Genomic DNA, 21,027 nt, shown 5'->3' with positions numbered 1-21,027 from the left:
ATCATTGCCGTTACCGAGCTCATTGATGAGACAGCGGTTCCTGGGGAAAACATTGATATTTTGAGATCTCCAAACTGTAGACCTCACCGGTCCATATCTCCTGTCTCACTTTCATCCACAGGGCACATGCCATGATATAACTTATATTGGGGGAATGACTAAACGTCAAACAAATGGCCTCAAATTGACAAAATTCACTTTTTGTGGGACACATTAATTTGCCTTTGGGAAAAACTTTCCTGATGTCACACAACAGAATGCGCTCTCCGTCCGTGGCTATAAATATAGAAGTTTCATGTATGCTGAGAACTGTGATAGCGCCATCTGCACAAGGCCTTAGAGAAAGAGACGTGTCTCTGCCAACATTTCCATCCTGGCAATGTTAATATTGCATGTTTGCATTCCCTGGGGGATGAAGGCTCCTTTCTCTTTCTGAAACAGTTCCCTGGTCTTTGTGGTTATCACTTTGATGTCATCGCGTACACGCGTAGCCACAACTATGTAAGCAAGTTCAGCAGTACATATTGTTGTAGTTGGCGATTTGGACATGTTGCCATCTCTCTTAGGCCTCTTTCACACATCAGGTTTTCGCCGTCAGGCGCGATCCGGCGCTTTTGACAAAAACCGGATCCGGCGAAATGCAATGCCGGATCCGGTTTCCCCCCCATTGACTTGCATTAGAGCCGGATCGAGCCGGATGGCCATGCGTTTCATCCGGTTTTCGCCGGATCCGGCAATGTGTCGCGATCCGGCGTCTGGAAAAAACGGCTACTGTAACGTTTTTTGTCTCCGGCGAAAAAGCCGGACACGCCGGATCCGGCGTGTCCGGCTTTTTCACACAATGAAAGCCTATGAGCGCCGCAATGTGCCTGATCCGGCGACAGCCGGATCCGGTGGCCGGATCCGTTTTTTTTGGTCTGAGCATGCTCAGTAGCTCTGCCCACAAGACATATATAAAAGCAAGACGGTGGGACCCTCAGCCACACCCAACATGCCACCCAAGCCAAGAACCAGGAGCAGGAGAAGGCAGGAGACATCTGCAGCAGCACCATCAGCACCACCCCAATTGGAGCAGCATGCTGAACAACGGGAGGGGAGTCCAGCAGCAGATGAGAGACGGTAATTATCAAATCCCCCATTCCTCCAAACTAGGGCCATGGAATATCAAGATATTCATTGGCCCTTTGTTTCTCGTTATTCAACAGCCGCCCAAGAGATGCAGCAGCAGCAATGGCAGCAGCAGGAACACCACCCACAGACATGGAGTCTGGCCAGCAGGAAGACAGCACATCTTCTTCTGGGAGCCCTCCCTCGCATCGTCAGCGTTTGACGGTAAGTTTTTATTTCCAAAATCCATCATCTCTGTAATATATGTCTATTCATTGCCTTTTATTTCAAAACAGGAATCACAAGATGAAGAGGAGCTCCCAGAAGAAGAAGGAAGGGGTGGACAGACACCTGGAGTGGGCTCACAATTGGTAAGATTTTGGCATCAAACGCAGAAACACAACATCACACTACACACAACACATAGAAAACAATGTTCTGCAGACCACACACAGCAAACAAATGCCTACATCCAAACACACAACATTTTTTGTTTTCTTCTCTAGTCTTCCCAATCTGGTGCTCGGCCAAGAGGTCCTCGCAGTGCCTCCCAGGGTCGTCGGCGACAGCAACGCGGCGGTCACCAGCGTGTAAGTATAAATATTTTTGCTTTGTTTTTTTGCACTTTTTATTTCATTTCTTTTGTGGAGGCTAATTATGTTATTTTTGTCTTTTTCTTTAACAGCCTTCACAGCGTGCTCCCGACTCTGACGGTGAGGATGGAGGGATTGATGTGGACCGCCTCATCGATCTCGTCAAAGAAAAGGAGCCGCTCTGGAATATGGCTGACCGCCGCCATGCTGACCTGATCGTTACCGGACGACTCTGGGAGGAAATCTGTTCGCTCCTTGTGGCCCGCTGGGAGGACCTCGAAGCTCGGGCCCAGATTAAAGAGCGTAAGTATATACAGTACCGGTTGCTTGATTTAAACCAGTGTTTCCCGAACTCCAGTCCTCGTGGTCCCCACGGATCATGTGTTCAGGATTTCTATTTACTTTGGAAATCCTGAAAACATGACCCCTGGGGACCATGAGGACTGGAGTTTGGGAAACACTGATGTTGTATACTAACCACTTTGTCCTTTCTCGTTTCAGGGGAGAGAATTGTGAAGCGGTGGCGGTCTGTGAGGGATCGTTTCAAGAAGGAGTTCAATAAAGAGATGCGGGCCCCGAGTGGATCTGGAGGACGCAGGAGCAAGTACAAGTACGCACAAGCCCTGTCGTTCCTCCGGGACACAATGCTCACCAGAAGGTAAATATTACACACCACATGTGACAAAAAAATGTTTAGATGTAACTTTTTTTTTTCAGCCAGGGCCATACCATGTCACTATTTTAATTGTTTTTTTTTCTCTTTATTCCACAGCACGGTGAGCAGCACTCGGGAGCCGGCACGATTGGACCCTTCTGAGGCGATCCCTGAGGAGACCGGCACCGAGGGACACTTCGACCGCCCCGGTACATCTGCACCTTCCCAGCCTTCCCACACATTCGACCCCTCTGTCCCATCCACCAGCACAGGAGCATCGTGGCCGCCTACATTACATGAAGCTGCTGGTGAGGAGATCGCTTTCCCTTTATCCCACCCTTCTGCCCCTGCCACCTCTAGTACACCTGCGGGTACTGGGCGGCAGCGGCAGAGGGGTCAGGAAAAGACTTATGCGCCAGAGTTCTTGCATCTGAATGCATCTTTCCAGAACTGTCTAAAAGTCTCGTCAGAGCAAATCTCCGCAGGCTTTCAGCAGATCAACTCCAGCATTCTGGAGGTGAAGACACTTCTGCAAACCATGCATTCAGAAGCAAGATCTTCGCCAAACCACACCTTTTTCAGGTCTGTTGTGGAGCGCATGGAAACGCTCTCTCCTACCCAGCAGATGCATGTAATGCATTCATGCCACGCTGCTCTCCAGAACATTACCTCCCAACCTCCTCCTCCCACCACAGTAGTTCCTCCACCTGCACCCCCTCCAGCCACTTTCCATCCTCCCCCTCCTATCACATCTGCACCCCCTCCAGCCACTTTCCATCCTCCCCCTCCTATTACATACCATCCACCTCCCCAGTACCAGCAACCTCCCCAGTACCAGCAACCTCCCCAGTACCAGACATCTCCCCACTTCCAGCAACCTGCCCCGTACCAAACTCCTTCCCCATACAACTTGCCATCAACATCATCTGCTCCTACAGTCCCTGCCCAACCCTCCACTCCACCGCCCACCACCTCTTCTGCCTACCACATGTCCACCCATTCTGTAGCTTTTTCCACACCTTCACCTCTAACTGTTCCTTCCCCACCACGATCCCAGTCCTCTCTCCACACACCCAGTGTTGAAGTGTCCCGCAGGCCCTCCAGCAGTATTTCCACCCCACACTACACAGATTTGTAATGTGTGTTTTGTAATAAAAATGCCCAGTTGGTTTCAAACCTTTATTAAAAAAGTTTTTTTAACTTTAAAAACAGTTTACAAAAAAAAATATTTTAAATAAAAGTTAAATTATCGTTTTACAATGGTTGTCTGTCATTTCTTTCTGCGGCGAAATATGTTTAAAAAAAAGGTTAAATACAGGGTATTTCAAAGGTAAAAAGGTATTCAAAACCAGGTATATAACTGTGGGTAAATTTTAGCTTTTTGCCACAGTTGTGTTCCTGGTTGTGTTTGAAGCAAAGTATTTCACCTAAAAAGTTGTGTTTATTGTTGGTGATTTCCTAACAATGTACACAACTTTTGTTAAAAGGTGAAATACAACCAGGTACACACCTGTGGCCTAAAGGTAAAAATAGTAAGACCATGACAAGATAGCCAACTTTGGTTGGGAAAGGTATATACTGTTGGTACAGAAGGTACACAAGTTTGGTTGGGCACAAATCTTTCACACTCTGTCATCCTGCCAGTGTACTCTGCCTTGAGGTGACATAAAGTATAGTGCAAAATTGTCCCTCATTACTGAAACCGTCACAGAACTTCTAGTGGTAATGTCATGGTAATCTTGCAAGGTGGTTTCTTCAGAGGTGTCCTCAATGGAAATGGGTTCCTTGCAGATAACAAAATTGTGGAGTACCACGCACGCTTTGATCACCTCGTCCACAGTTTCTGTCTTGAGGTTGATCGCAGTCAATAGGACCCGCCATTTGGCTGTCAGAATACCAAAGGTACATTCAACCATTCTTCTTGCTCTTGTGAGGCGGTAATTAAAAATGCGTTTTGTTCTTGTCAATCCTCTGCTAGAGTACGGTTTCAAAAGGTGTTCTGACAGCTGGAAGGCTTCATCCCCTACACAGACAAATGGCATAGGTGGACCAGATGTTTGCGGCAGCGGTCTAGGGGGTGGGAACTGGAAGGTGTTTCCATACAGTTTACGCCCCATGGCAGACAGTTTGAAAACTTGAGAGTCATTGGAGCGGCCATAGGCCCCAATATCAACAGCAATAAATTTGTATTCCGCGTCAGCGATGGCCATGAGGACAATTGAAAAATATTTCTTGTAATTGAAATATTCCGATCCCGATCCGGCTGGCTTTACAATGCGGATATGTTTCCCGTCCACAGCGCCCAAGCAGTTGGGAAACTGACATATCTGTTGAAACTTTTCTGAAATTTCAATCCACCTCTCTGTTGTGGGCTCTGGTAAAAACTCTTCAGCTAAGGAGTCCCACAGTGCACGGCATGTGTACTTCACTATTCCAGATATGGTGGAAATCCCGAGTCTGTACTGGAAATGCAGTGACGAAAGGGATTCTCCAGTTGCAAGAAATCTGTGGGGAATTAAAAAACAATCAATTAGTTTTAAATCACAGCATTACATACCGGAAAGATGTATATCTTTGTACCAGCATGCTTTGTAATGTATGCTTTGTAATGTCATGTAATGTAATGTAATGCTTTGGCCCAGCATTACATACCAAAACTCAGCAATAACACTTGGAGATACAAACTACCACCAACAAGATTGCAGTGAAAGTGTGCTCTGATTCGAGCACATCCAATAAATGTGGCTTACCTTAAAGTCACCATCAGACGCTCTGTGGGTGAAACAGAGAAGCGGCAATAGGTGTCTGCTTTTCTTATGAGGTGTGCAATGCGCTCCACCAAGTAATCAAAATTCTCCATTTTCATCCGAACATATCCAAAAAATTTATCTGGGTTTCGTCGAAGGTCCATGCAGAGTGTAGAATAGACCCCACGCGTCATTCTCTTGGCTGTGATGGGGTGGATCCACAAACGTCGTCTACGATGCCTGATGCGCTGCTGTCTCGCTCTCTCCTTCTCCAGAACAGTCACCCTCAAACGATTCGCCTCCGCTGTAAAATCCGCCAAATTCTTCAAAATATTTCCAATGACAACATCCATCTTCGCCAGTAACTTGCTCTTCTCTCCAACCTGCACTTTCTTCTCTACAACCTGTCAAAGAAGGGCTGTAGGAACACGCTATATATAGTTTTCCAGTAGCCAATCCCGTTCGGAAGGCCACAAGGGGTGTTTTTAAAAACCGGATCCGGCGTAATCCGTCGAAAAACGGATAGAAAAACGGATGAACCGGATGAGACGGATCCGGTTTTGTCTGTCAAGAACAAGACGGATCCGGCAGAAAACCGGATCCGTCACATCCGGTTTTACAAAACATTTGCCGGATCCGGCGTTCCGGCACGACGCCGGATCGCGCCTGACGCCGAAAACCTGATGTGTGAAAGTAGCCTTATATCTTCAGGCCTTTAATACTAAACTTGTAAAAGGGGTTGTCCATATGCCCATATAAGACTATTATAGATACTCCATTTCACATGCTCAACAACGATGTCGGGACCAGCGGCAGGGCTCCTTTTACTGACGTATAAGCTTACGGTCATCATAATGTCGGATGTGGGAAGCTAGTCTAAAAGAAGGGCCAGCCTTAAAGGGAATCTACATAGCAAAAACCTGCTGACAGCAGAATGATGTAGGGACAGAGACCCTGATACCAGCCATGTGTCACTTAATAGGTTGGGTGTTTATGAAATCAGTGTTTTATCAGCAGCAGATTATCGCTAGAGGACTAGGTGTCTCGTGCCTCCTAGTCCAACTACACTCCCACCACTGATTAGCAGCTCTCTGGATATGCACAGTGTACACAGAAAGCAGCCAATCATTGGTGTGGGCAGGGTTATGCATAGCTCAACAAGCAGAGAACTGGTAGATCTGCAGCAGATAAAACAGTGATTTCATTGAAACTGCAGCAAGCAGCCCAGTAAGTGACACATCACTGGAATCAGGGTCTCTGACCCTACATCATGCTTCTCTCAGATGGGATTATAAAAAGTCGGTGACATATTCCCTTTAAAGGGGCAACTCCCACTTTGTCGGGCCGATCTGTCTATGTTTTATATGGACTGCAATTTTATTGACTCCCAATTTATATTACCTACTATTAAAATGCCTCTAACCTGGACTATTTTATTTACTATGGGCCTAAAAACTTCCTTCCTGTTCTGCCTGGCACAGGTAGACCTCTCCTGCCAGCGATTCTGCTGCTTCACGTCAACATTGCAGCTCTTCCTCTTCTTGACGGGGCATGACTGCCGACGTCACACTGATTGACTGCTGGCTCTCAACAGGTAGGCAGCAGGTAGCCAGGTGTCAATCAGCATGATGTTGGCAGTCACATCCCGTCAACTGAGCAGAATGGAAAAGAAGCCATCGGTCTGTTGGTGTCTCATCAACAGAAACTTCCAAATCGCCGGCAGGAGCGGTCTGTGACCGCTTGGTGCCTGCAGAGATCAGTGTCGGACACAACAGGCAGGTCTCAGAAAGAATGAGAAAAGGCACCTACCTTCTTTTCTACGAGGTCCATGGCAAGTCTCTTCAGCGTGACATAATTGGTCTCACTTGGGTGTAGATGATAAGCCTCACGACATAGACCTATCTGGAGCCGGACTGTTGTTTTCCCCTGAGAAACTTTATCCAAAGTCATTATGAAAATCGACTTAGAATACAGGACCAGCACCAACTTGTAATAACTTATAAGGTGTTTAACGAGTATTCCTTTCCTTTTACCCCACAAATGGAAGGAAACATTTATCGACCAGAAACTTGCATATTATAATAACCCATCTCTCACTTCTGGTTGATAATAATCCAAAAATTCCGTAAGAGAAATCCTGTGTTTCATGAATCGAATATGAAGAATTAAACATACGGATTGTAGAAATATACTGACTGGTAATCCAATAGTTACAAAAATCAAAGCAATCCGGCAAATAATAGTTTCACTGTGATGTTCTCCTCTGATGTTTAACTTGAGACCTTCCCGGGAAGTAACAAGAAATCCAAACACGCATTACTCATTTTTCTTTAATGCTTTCAAAAGATTAACACGTCCAGTGTTGATGTTAGCGGGGTAAGATTTCCAGCATTAAAGAGCGCGGCTAAGTAGTTGTCACTTGATTTTTTGTTTTGTTTTAGTCTTCTCTCTGTACAACAAAGGAAAAAACGAGCTGGATATTAATGATCGGCAGGATGATGAAAGGAACAGCAACGCAGAGAAAAGAATACAATCAGTGACAGACTTTGGCCTGGTGAAACATGTAATATTTGTCATTTCTTTTTGGGAAAAGTTTGGAAAACAGATACGGGAGAAGGTGCAATGACCTGAGTGCACCGAGCAGCTGTGTTGGTTTACACAGTCATTTGCGCTGACATTCTCCCTTTTAAAAGAGAACTGTTCTTTCAACAAATCAATAGAAAAAGCATTTATAAGAAACTTTGTAATATACTATATCCTGCTGGAAAATTCTGCTTCTTTCTCCACTTATGAGCTACTAAGAAGAGGCTCATAAGTGGAGAAAAAAAGCAGAGTTTTCCAGTAAGATATATTACAAAGTTTCTATATATTATTTCTTTATTCTATAAAGTTTCTATATATTACAGTAAGATATATTCCAAAGTTTCTATGTACCTTATATACTCGAGTATAAGCCGAGTTTTTCAGTATATTTTTTAGATTTCTATCCGGCAGTACAGCCTCTCTGAGGCCCATCATCTGTCCCTCACGCTGTAACCCAGCCGACCTCTTCCACTTAGGGGAGAAAGAGCCAGGAATCTGATGCCCTTTAGGGGCCCTATGCTCTGGAGCTCCCTGGGATCTCTGCGAAACTTTGGATGTAACCTCATGCAGTGTGGGAAACTAGAAGCTGATAAGCCCTTCACCGATTAGGCATCCGTTGACCTTGAACCTGTCAATGTCATGGACTTCCATCAGTATTCCAAAGACATACTGATAGGGAATTTAGATTGTGAGCCCCATTGGGGACAGTGATCATAATGTGTGTAAACTGTAAAGCGCTGGGAATATGTTAGCACTATATCAAAATAAAGATTATTATTATTATTATTATTACTTCCTCACTCCACTTCACTGACCATGACTGAACACCTGAAGCAGGAAGTGCTTTGGCTTCTTATCTGATCTAACCCCTCCCAAAGTGTGGGCTAATCCCAAGCTTTTAACTACATCTTACCCTGACTGCTGCTGTATCCCTATGCTTTGTAATGGTTCCCCTAGTAGACAGATCTCCTCAGTTCCTGGGGACGGCCTTGGAGTAAACCTCCAGGAAAACCGAGAAACAAACCAGCCATAAGGATAAAAAGCAGATTTATATAACACCTATAACAATAAAATATTACTTTACACTTATATACAATTTAACTCTTCTTGACTAAACGTCTTCTCACCCTCCTTATTCATCAGTCACCTGAATGCTGAGGCCAGTGATTGGCTGATCATCAGTCACCTGAATGCTGAGGCCAGTGATTGGCTGATCATCAGTCACCTGAATGCTGAGGCCAGTGATTGGCTGATCATCAGTCACCTGAATGCTGGGGCCAGTGATTGGTTGATCATCATTCACCTAAATGCTGAGGCCAGTGATTGGCTGACCATAAGTCACTTGAATGCTAAGGCCAGTGATTGGCTGATCATCAGTCGCCTGAATGCTGAGGCCAGTGATTGACATCTAAACTATCTTCATAGAAAAGCATAGGTATGAGCAGTGTCGGTCTAGGGTGCTAAGGGCCCACCAGAAACATTGACTTTGGGGGGCACACTTTTCACTGGCATGCAAATACTACCCTTGTTCACAAATATACCTACATCTTTATATAATAAACTAGATAGCATGGTAAATCAATGAAGATATGCTGATTTTATCTGTACAGAGTGAATCAGGTGAATTATGCCAAGTATTGCCCATAGATTAGGGTTGGGGGGCCCACCGGGAGATTCCCCTCTTCCCCTATTGACCAGTCCGAGCCTGGGTATGAGAGTTATCTGTTAAAAACACCAATAGGACTCGTAAGTTTAAAACTGATGTCTGCATGAACTGTCCATAGATTGGAGTTGGGGGGCCCACCGGGAGATTCCCCTCTTCCCCTATTGACCAGTCCGAGCCTGGGTATGAGAGTTATCCGTAAAAAAACAACAATAGAACTCGTATGTGGAAAACTGATGTCTGCATGAACTGTCCATAGATTGGAGTTAGGGGGCCCACCGGGAGATTCCCCTCTTCCCCTATTGACCAGTCCGAGCCTGGGTATGAGAGTTATCCGTAAAAAAACAACAATAGAACTCGTATGTGGAAAACTGATGTCTGCATGAATTCATATAGTTGAGGCAGTAACAGGAAATATATATAATTTCTACTTCCCAGAATGAGTTTTGTGCCTCTAGGTTTATAATAAAGTCAAACGTGCATTTTTTACTAGTACAAAAATCTTAGGAAAAAAATATATTTGATCACAAGGCTCTCGGTTACAGCATTGAGAATGGAATAAATGCTGCGGCTAGAAACGGGCAAATTATATTTTCCATTCCCTCTCTAGTAAATTGAATAAATGAGAATATTTCTGATCCGGCTCTGGATATATAAGACAGTGTTTATAGGTAAGAGATGATTTATCAAAAGCCGCGCTCACAATAGTTCCTTCCTCTATCATGGATAATTCATTTATTTCAGTGTATATCTGTGACGTATACGGAATAAGCGGATGTATCTGGCCAATGACAGTCATATTGTGAAGGGCTCAAATAAGAAAGCTCGGATACTGGTGTGTGAAGAATTACTAGGAAGCTTCGTATATTTTTGTCATCCGGTATTGTAAGTTCATCTTTCCACCTTCAAATCAAACCAGGCAAAATAATCAAGGAGTAAAAAATAAACCATGCATTTGACTTAAAGGGGTTATCTGAGACTTTAACATTGATGGTCTAGCTTTAGTATAGGTCATCAATGATCGGTGGGGGTACGACACCGGCACCACCGCCAATAAACATTTCCCAGTGTTGGCCGGAGCTGCATAGCACAGCACCGTGGACTATATAGTGGCCGCGGCCGGTACTGCTCATCCACCCCTTATTGATTTGAATAGGTAGCGGATGTGCAGTACCCGGCTGCGGCCACGATATAGCCAACGGTGCTGGGCTGTGCAGCTCTGGATGACACCAGGAAAAGCTGATTGGTGATGGTGCCCCCGCCGATCAGACATTGATGACCTATCGTAAGGATAGTCCATCAACGTTAAAGTCCTGGATAACAGCCCCTTTAAAGGGATTCTCTGGATTAAAATAAATATTTTAGAGGTAAGTGGCCTTTTCAGGGTCCCTATGTGTTTGGTCAAAAAAGTCTTCTTCTCATTCTGGCAGTCCATTGATATCAATGGCAAATATGTAACATTTAAAGGAGTTTCCCAGATTTGGAAATCCTGTCTCCCCCAGCTGATGTTTTTTTAGTGCCTTTCTCACCCTCTCTGGGTCCAGTGTTGAGTCTCCACCTCTCCTGGTGTCTGATATTGTCTTCAGCGGTTATGTCATGTCGACAGCACTGCAGCCTATTTCTGAGCTCATCAGGTCTGCCCCAGTTAACGGCACAAGATGCTGAGCTCACCGATCAGCTTTAGCACTGTCAATGTGATGTCAGAACTGCAGACAATAACACATATGGAGCAGAGAGGGGGTGTTGTTAGTGCTGGACCTGGTGATGGTGAGTAGAACAATTTAAAAAAAAATCTGCAAATGGAGAACAGGCAATGCATTTTCCAAATGGGGGGAAAAAAAAACCTTTAATTTCACCTGTGGTTGCACTACTGATAAATTAACAGTTTCTGCAGCTTCTCTAACTGATTACAGCTAAAGGGGCTGTCAGCATGGAATGACTGCAGACCAAGCACAGGCACTCCGTGCACCGCAGCGTGGCCAAACATTTAACTACACCTTCCCATTTCTTGTTTTCCATCTATCTCCACCCTTCTCTCTGAAGCCACAGCTGTAAATCAAAAAGCAGGAGGATGGAGCTAGAGACAGAGACAAGCAGGTGGGAAGTTGCACTTAAATGTTTATCCACACCATGATGCTCCGAGCGCCTGTGCTTGGTTTGAACAGTCATTCCGTGCTGATAGACTCTCTTTCATTGCTGAGGGTTTCCATAGACATTGTGATCAAATTTTCATTGATGGCCTTTAGATTTGGCTTTTTCACTCCATGCTTTCAGTGGAGCGTCACCAGTTGGAATCAAGTCACGCAATTGGAATTTGATGATGCAAATGTTGTGTAACACAAGGCACGAACAATTTTCCTACTTATATAATAGTAAGAAGAAAGTTGTGCAACAGCGGCAAGAGGTTTTTTTTACATTTACTTCCTTTAAATGCAAAATATGCAACATTCTTAGCCCAGGACATCATGGCTACCCGGGGGGGAGGTTGAATTCGGAATCAGGAAGTCAAAGACAGACCAATTGGAAAAGGTGAAAAGGGTGCTGTTGGGAAGGGTGAAGGATTCCGTTATGTGCCCATCGCAATGTTTTGGGATATTTATGGCTGCTAGGCTCCGGCAGGAGGGACCGTTGTTATGTCATGAGGACGGGTCATTCTTATGACAATATCAGTAACAAAAAGACACAGCAGAGAGGAAATAAAAATAATAATAATAAATAGAAACCATGCACCAATGTTCATATAATCAAATAATTATGTTCGAATCAAATAGTGCATACATTCAATTTTTAAAAAGACCGATCCTCCTGATGTGTCATAAAGATTGAATGGAACCCATTCGATTATTTAGTGTAAACAAACCACTATGTTTGGACAATACTGTTATAAAGACGGGAAGACTAAATATATATAAAAACAGCCTTTAATAAATCGGATTTGGCAATCGTAAACAATGTGCAAGAAAAAAGTGCCTAAGGCATACCAATAGTTAATACAGAATCACAACATACATATATAAAGATAATTCCTGAGATCTGTCAAAAAAAATGTATTTTTAAAAAACGTTGTGCAACGATATAGTACATATGTACTGTATAGTTCATATCATCATCCCGCAAATATATATATATATATATATATAGATTATAAAAAGTGATATTGTAAATATTTGTAAATTATTCTACTAAAATATATCACAAAAAGTGATTCCAACCACCATTAAATTGTAAATAATAATATATATGTGTAAATACATGTCCATAATATGCCATAATAATCATATCAATGCCTGGCATTACCGCAAGAGGCTGTCATTATACCGCTGGTATGTAACACATGGTTGTATCGGCTCACATATCACTGAATGGTCACACACTGCTTTTTATAGCTACGGTATATGGTTACATGTGATATGATTATTATGGCATATTATGGACATGTATTTACACATATATATTATTATTTACAATTTAATGGTGGTTGGAATCACTTTTTGTGATATATTTTAGTAGAATAATTTACAAATATTTACAATATCACTTTTTATAATCTATATATATATATATATATATATTTATATTTGCGGGATGATGATATGAACTATACAGTACATATGTACTATATCGTTGCACAACGTTTTTTAAAAATACATTTTTTTTGACAGATCTCAGGAATTATCTTCATATATGTATGTTGTGATTCTGTATTAACTATTGGTATGCCTTAGGCACTTTTTTCTTGCACATTGTTTACGATTGCCAAATCCGATTTATTAAAGGCTGTTTTTATATATATTTAGTCTTCCCGTCTTTATAACAGATTTGTCCAAACATAGTGGTTTGTTTACACTTATGACAATATCAGTTCATTAAAGTGTTTCGTAAGTGCTTGGAGGGAGCTGACGTGGAGCCATGCAGTTATGCAGGTCATTCATTTTGGATTGGGGCCGCAACAGAGGCGGCGGTGGGAGGTTTGAACTCGGAAGTTTTAAGGAGGATTGGCGGGTGGGAATCACAACGGTAACGGTCTTACGTATGACCTTATGGAAACGAGGGAGCTAAGTCTTCTGGTAACTAAAATGTGTCGCAAACTTATGTTTGCTTTGTTGCAGGGCAAGTTCCACTTCTAATCTGGATTCTAGGCCACTCTTACGTTTACAGGATAGCGCTGCGAGCAGACAGACGGACTGACGGGAGACAGTTGGGTTGCACAAGGAAAGTGGCGTCAATTAGGTGCCTCCATAGAGCCCCAGATATTTTAGTCTTGAATGTGGGGGACCTGGGAGCCCGCTCTGGGAAGTGATTGGCTAGCAATATCTAAAAAGATCTGACGTGGCTATGGGTGCCATTCCCGGGAATGGAAGTAGTGTGGTCTGACATTGTACCCAGGAAATTTTGGCAGGGGGCGCGGTTGGTGCCAAGGATTAACAAAGCTCACATAAAGGTTAATAAACCAATATCTAAATTCGTAGTGCGGAATGGGGGAGTGGCGGTACGCCATGCAGGTCTGGATTTTGTGGGAGAGGATTTTTGGTTGGCAGATGGAGTGCACTTGAACGGAGCGGGGACGGATTTGTGGATTGTGGGGTTACAAAAGGGATCCGGAGGGCCACAACATTGCTAGTTGGTGGGGTCTCGAGCACCTGAGGGGGTCAAGGTGTTGTCGGTGTGGCATTGGTGGGTCTTCGAAGTTGGTAAAAAATTGGAAGTGGGGATTCTTGATAGACGTGAATCCCCTTCATTGGATGGTTATGTGGTGGTCTGGTGAAATTTGGGTGATACCCGGTGATGGAACGTCGGGGTCACATTAACACGAGATTTGGGTGATACCCGGCGATGGTATGTCGGGATCACATGGTCATGAGTTTTGTGTGATACCCGGCGATGGAACGTCAGGTTCACGTTAACGGTGTGGAGGCAACCTCTTCCCTCGGTTTCACGGTGCTTCTGCGCTGGAAAAAATGTGGCTAGGAGTAAGGCTCGGGGGGAAGGGGCAATGCCATGGAAAATCACCAGACTTTTGTAGCTTCGAAGACCTCACCAAGTGTCTTTTAATTATTAATAAATTGGCTGCTGTGGCCGTTATTATCCAAAGAAAATGGTTGTTTGTCCTTTGTTTTATGGGGGAGAAGGGGGGAGAATCCTCCATGGAGAGGTGGGAGCGGGATTAAGGAGTAGGTCACGGAAAAGCGACCTTTACAGAGTCATGAGTTTTGAGTGAGTTTTTGACTCAGCATATATATATATATTTTTTTTTTTTTAAACGCAGTGTTGTACAGTTCTAGCAAATGGTATGGAATTTATAGAGACTTCACTCTCATGTCTTAAAATAAACTCAAAATGGCAGGTGACAATTGTCAGTACAGAGGTTGACAATCAGCGAAAACCAAGAATGTGTTTCATCAGCTAATACTGGATGTAAGATGCCAGTATCACCCGCTGTATACCCCTACATATACATAACACAACGGCCAACTCATCATTTCACGAAAAAAAGTAAAACTTTAACTTGATGCAAAAAAGTGAAATGAACTACAAAGCAATTTCCCAATGAAGCAATCCCCCCATGTTGTGCTTCCCGTGCTGTTTTAAATTTTAGCTCACATGTATGTACTTCCCCACATTGTGATCATTCCCAACACTGCACATATTAACCATTTCTTTGCTGCGATACATTTTAGTGTAAAGGATCAGCTTCCCACAAAGCTGTGTGATATGGCTCAGGCCCTGTTCACACGTCCACTTTAAAAAAAACAAAAAAGAAAATGTACACATGAGAAGGTCAGGTTTTACCATCCGTGTGCTTTTCTGTTGGCCGCCCATGTGTCCATGTGACGTGTATCGGAATAGAATACAGAATAGAAATTACAGATTAAACGTGTGTAAAGATATAGATAGAGTTATATAATTTGTGCCTTAAATATTTAGTTAACTGTACATGTATTGAACCAGCAAAGGTAAAGCAGACAGCTGGAAAGGGTCCATGGATATTGGCCCCTTCCCAGTCAAAAAATGGAAGCCTACAGCCACCCAGAAGTGGCGCATCACATTGGATGCTCCAATTCTGGAGCTTTGCCCGGCGTTTCCAAATTGCCCTGGTACATTGGCATCGGGGTAATCAGTGCAGGGTGCTGGATGTTTAATCCCCAGCAATCCGATATTGATGACCTTTCCTGACAATAGGTCGTCAGCAGTGTAGTTGTTGACAACCCCATTAAGGCTCTTCACATGCTGCCATGTAAAGAGAAGTTGAAGGTTTTATTGTATACATTCCTTCCCATTAAGATTCATTCATTCTTTTACCTAAATAAGATTCTATTGGGTGTGTTTTTTGTGCTTTTTTTCGTGACTAGCATATTGCATTTTTGGCAACTTGCCAGTCGCAACGCAATCACATTCTTTACCATTATGATGTGAAGTAACAGTGGCAGAATGTGATCTTTGTTGCTTAATATGTGACACTGGACATCCGTTTTTTTTAGCGCGCGCTCCCACTGGCGAGTAGCCTGCTTATAACTCTTGGCACTGAAAAGTGACTAGACATTTATCATATATAGTCACCCTACAAGAACGTGCACATGACATCTTTTAACTTTTCTGATAACTTTTTTGACACCTTTTGCTGTGGCCTTTTCAAAGGCTTTTTTTTAATTTATTCCTTACTTAACATAGTGGCGGATTCCAAGCGGAAACCACCAGAAGAATGAATCGGTCACTTCTTTTTGCTGCATCATGGCTTTCGAAGCCTGAAGCAGTTAAAAAAAAGTTACAAAACTCGGCACATGTACACAGCAAGTGATTTTCACATTGCAGTGCATGTGAGCATTCTTATTGCCAAAATTTTTAGGATGTCTTCAGGCGCAACCAAGGTGGAATCCGCCTGAAAAAAGATGTTGTTTGCACACACCAAACATGGTGCCCTTAATTTGTCTTTCGCTGCCTCCTCCACTGAGAAAGGTCAAGGAAGGCATGATAAATACTTAGCCTTGTGCACCTCATACCAATGCGGTGGCCATATATGATACAAGTAGACAGGAACCATTTTCTCAGTGGAGGAGGCAAATTTAGTGCACTAGGGAAGGTGACTATACATGACAATACAGGGCCACATTTCACTGCCAGGGTGGAGGGTTGCTTTAAAACTGCTCAAGGAAGTAATAAATAGAAAAAAAGTCTTCTGTTCAATGACCTAAACTTCGTGGGCAGTTGTTTCTTTTTTTCAGGGTGCTTTTCATTGCATTTTGGAGCAATAATTGTTACTTTTTATAATCTGTAGCAAATTATTGAAAAAGTTTATATGTACAGACTCAACTAGAATTAATCCATTTCTCTCCCTTCTTTTTTTTCAAAGCTGTGAAGTATGACGTCCTCTCATGATTCAGATTCATTCTTAAATGGCTGCTGCATTACCTGCCTCGGATTTTATACAGGCTATGATAGTCACTTCTGATTGGCTGTGCTATACCATGTGATGCGACATGGGCAAGACATTATGAAGAGGTGCGCCCCCCGGCTATGTCAGGTGAGCCTTCCCTGGCTGCACAATCTTCTGCAATGTGTAAAGAATTTCGTAAAATTCAAGACATTCAATTTCACATGAAATCAATTAGCTCATCTTTAGAAAATAGTTAAATTACAAATTAATTGAAATTGGTCTTAATTATATAGTAGGGAATTGATATTCTAACCTAATGATTGTCTCAATGAAACATATGACTGGCGAGTAAGAAAGGACAGTGATTGGCTGCAGCGGTCACTTGAAGTATCCGGGACATCATTGCTGCAGCCATGTAAACAGAAGGCTGGCGGGAGGTCAAAAGACACGACTGGGCTGGAACGACGGAGCATAAAAAGATGAGTATACATTTTCTGTCATTTTCTCACTGCTAGCAGTTGTGGCCACATTTTTTAATACCATGACTTAAATTATAACATGAGACTCTTTTACTTTGCACTTGGCATGTGACTTACTTTGCTCACTTGAATATTTTGTTTTGGAGATATATGCCAACTTTCCTGGAACACCCGGGATGTTCCAGAGAAAAAAGGAGGCCTTTCAGATTCTTGGAAAAGCTGGCAAATCTTGCAAGCACCATATACGCTTCCCTATCGCAGCCCTTTTATGGCTTTGTACAAAAGGGAGGAGTAATACGGATATGTACAAAAGGGATGAGTAATACGAATATGTACAAAAGGGAGGAGTAATACTGCTATGTATAAAAGGGAGGAGTAATACAAATATGAATAAAAGGGAGGAGTAATATATGTACAAAAGGGAGGAGTAATACAGCTATGTACAAAAGGGAGGAATAATAGGAATATTTACAAAAGGGAGGAGTAATATGGCTATGTACAAAATGGAGGGGTAATACAAATATGTATAAAAGGAAGGAGTAATATATGTACAAAAGGAAGGAGTAATACAGCTATATACAAAAGGGAGGAGTAATATGGATATGTACAAAAGGGAGTAGTAATATGCATATGTACAAAAGGGAGGAGTAATATGGATATGTACAAAAGGGAAAAGTAACCCTGTTTGTATCAGGTTAAGGGCTGTATTTTCGGCCCAAGTGCTGACTGTCAAAAAATCGGATCGCGTTCGGACCAATGTTATTCAGTGGGGCAGTGGAAAAGAACAATTTTTTTTTCACTTCCTGAATCTGCATGTAAAAAAAATGGCAACATGCGCGATTTTCCTCTGTAAATCGGATGAGACTCATCCATTGAAATCTATGGGTGGGAGAAGAAATATCGGCCGCTGTACAGAGTCACCGTATAGCCTCCGATTATTGCAATTCTGTAATATAGGAAACGGTCAGTGGTCGTGTAAATGATTAATAGCCGCTGTGAGAAAACAGATTTTATACAGATAACAAGTGAGAAAAAAATCGTAACACTTTTCTGGATGAAACTCTGAACGATTTTTCATATGCTCGTGTGAACCTTCCCTTAAAAGGAGAGAATCTGTCAGCTGATTCCTGCCGCCCAAATTGTGAACAGCATGAATCGGAGCCTGGCGGCGAGTATATTTTTCTCTCAAACGCTCCGGCATTAACACAGAACATATAGTTTAAATATCCAACCAGGGACCATAGGGAGAGAGCAGAATTCTTTCAGTGCTGGTGCAGGTGATTGACAGGTCTCTCAATCAGCGTGAATCAGGTGCTACGAGGTGCTCGTAGGTTCCCTTTAAGACCTGAGAGCGTATGTGACTGTTCAACTGTATTTTCGGTGCACAATCTTTTCGGTCAGAGCCACAATAACAGTTGAATATAATATTTAAACTATGAAATGTAGACTTTCTATGCAGTTCAACTCCTATACGTCCATTATGAAGCTCTGAATAAGATTATTGCAATTTGTCTCAGGGCTACAGAACTAAGTCATAGTGGGATTGCAGTGAAGTGCACCGTGCTGCGTTTTGCAGCTCACACTAAAAGCAGGGGGCGTGACGACCACGGTCACAGAGGTCGCCACCGAGACGGGGCCAGTGGCGGGATGCATGCCGACACCTGCACAAACTTCAACTGGATGTGCATCCTTGGACGCACATTCAGATGAAGTGCATTGCGGCGCAGAGGCTTGCCGGGAGCGTGTACGGCAATACATGCTGCCAGCTGATTAGAGGTCCACAGCTGATATCGGCATGTACGTGATCAGGGCTCATGGCAGTGACGTCATGCACTCCCGTCGCTTCAGAAGGGGACGCCGTGCGGCATGAGAGCGTGGGGGAAGGTGAGAATAATCTTTATTTGTTTCTATATATTAAAGAACAATGGCAGAAAAGGGGACATATACCAGGATGGGGGATATATACATCAGGATAGGGGATATATATACCAAGATGGGGACCGAAATGACGACCCCTTATAATTTTTATATCATTTGCTTTATCCTTTGTACTTTTAAGGCTGGAGGCTACATGGCCATCTTAGGTTACGACACAGGTCGCATGGCCAAAGGGCGCATTATGGCGCTGCTACAGTTAAATGTGACACATTGCAATCTGAAAGTTGCAAAAAAAAAAAAAAACAACAACCCACAAAACTGATTTTGACATTTTGCTTCTTGCTTGTTGAGGTCGTGGTACAATGCAATCACTTGCACTTTGCTACGGAGTAGCAGAGTCACAGAGCAATCTATGGCAGTGCGAGCCCCAAACTAATAATATAAGGATAGAGCTACATCTCAAACACAAAGTATTGAAAACATGTTCGGCGGCCTCAAATAGCGAAATGTTACACTGATTAAACAAGAAAGAATCACGGGGAAAAAAATGTCTATATGTTGTATCTGTACTTCCATTTCTAAAGGCAGCGAACATTAGAACAGGCGTGGAAGATGGAAAAGTCAAACATATCAAAGCGAAGATAAATACGGGGTTACATAAAAGATGAAAGAAAACGAAAGGGCGATGACAAATAATTGAGGGCAAGCGAAGACATAATCAACACGAAACCGCAACATGAAAGGGACTGGAAGTGCAGAAGGCAAAGGTGAAAAGTCCCAAAGTAATACCAAAGTATAAAGAAAAAAGTAACAATAAGAAAGTTTCCTTACCACCGCTCAGAACTGCTTGTGCTGCCAGTGACAGCTCTCTGGGCTGCTTCCTCCCTGAACATCTCAAGTGCTCTTATTTTCTGTGTACAACTTCAGAGACAGGAAATTCGTGAGCTGCTATGTCCTGTTCGCCCCACCTCTCCCTGCTTGGAAGTTCCTTAACTTCATAGAGGAGATGAGGCTGGGACATGAAGGATGAGGCATCTGTGCGCCTGGTGCACAAATAAAAGCCTTGTGGCCAATTAGGAAATGGAAAATCTGGGCAGAAAAGTCTCCACGAACACGTCTCACCAATGTTTGCATCACACCACATTTTCTAGCGTTTCCTTGATTTTAAAATACCAGAAAAAAAAGTTTTTTTTCTTGCTTCTACAGCAAAGTGAAATAAACAGCGACACTAAGAGACTTGTGGCGTCAAAACCCCTGCTTGCTGCAGTGTCTCTGAGAGCTTTTTACAAACATGTGTCTCGTCTTCCTTTTTTTCATTTTTTGTTGATGTTTGCTTTTTTTTTATTATGTGTCTTTCTCTGTACTTTTGTTTTGTTTTTATATGTGTGTATATGGAAAAAGAAAGTTTTTTTTCTTGCGTCTACAGCAAAGTTAAATAAACAGCGACACTATGAGACTTGTGGCGTCAAAACCCCTGCTTGCTGCAGTGTCTCCGAGAGCTTTTTACAAACATGTGTCTCGTCTTCCTTTTTTTCATTTTTGTTGATGTTTGCTTTTTTTTATTGTGTCTTTTTCTGTACTTTTGTTTTGTTTTTATATGTGTCTATATTTTATGTATGTATAATATTAATTTTATTTCTATAGCGCCAATATATTCTGCAGCACTTTACAATTAAGCAGGAACATGGAAATTCAATAAAAACATTACCGAGTAATACATATTTCATCAGTTACGGGAGGAGTGAGGGTCCTGCTCACAAGCTGACAATCTGTAAGGAAATAGGGGGGGCACAATAGGTAGAACGTGCTTGTTATGTACGGTCCGCCATCATTATAATTAAGAAGGGTTTTCATACTGTGGTGTAGTGACCACTGTGTCCGCTAGGGGGCGCTATGTGGATGTCCTAGGAGAGAGGATGAATGGCAGAGTACTGAATGACCGTTGTGTAT

The 21,027-nt window shown here is 42.9% G+C and overlaps 1 protein-coding gene across 3 annotated transcripts in view; it reads right to left on the bottom strand.

Annotated features, from left to right (window-relative positions):
* Nucleotides 1–20,060, bottom strand: part of LOC141058441 (serine/threonine-protein kinase D3-like) — a 125,361-nt gene extending 105,301 nt beyond the window's left edge. For 2 of the 3 annotated variants that reach the window (XM_073554693.1, XM_073554694.1), the window contains exons 1-2: nt 19,909–20,060; nt 6,912–7,551 (exon numbers count right to left, since the gene is read on the bottom strand). In XM_073554693.1, coding sequence (XP_073410794.1) covers nt 6,912–7,052 — 141 coding nt within the window. In that variant the 5' untranslated portion in view covers nt 7,053–7,551; nt 19,909–20,060. The remainder of the gene's footprint in view (nt 1–6,911; nt 7,552–19,908) is intronic. The other variant, XM_073554695.1, reaches the window with a different exon arrangement.
* Nucleotides 20,061–21,027: the final 967 nt, after the last annotated feature.

This window comes from Dendrobates tinctorius, unplaced genomic scaffold (genome assembly GCF_039654945.1).
Source record: "Dendrobates tinctorius isolate UK_male_01 unplaced genomic scaffold, ASM3965494v1 ptg000211l, whole genome shotgun sequence".
Taxonomy (NCBI): domain Eukaryota; kingdom Metazoa; phylum Chordata; class Amphibia; order Anura; family Dendrobatidae; genus Dendrobates; species Dendrobates tinctorius.
Note: the sequence above shows the minus strand (reverse complement) of the source record. Positions and strands in the feature narration are given on the sequence as shown.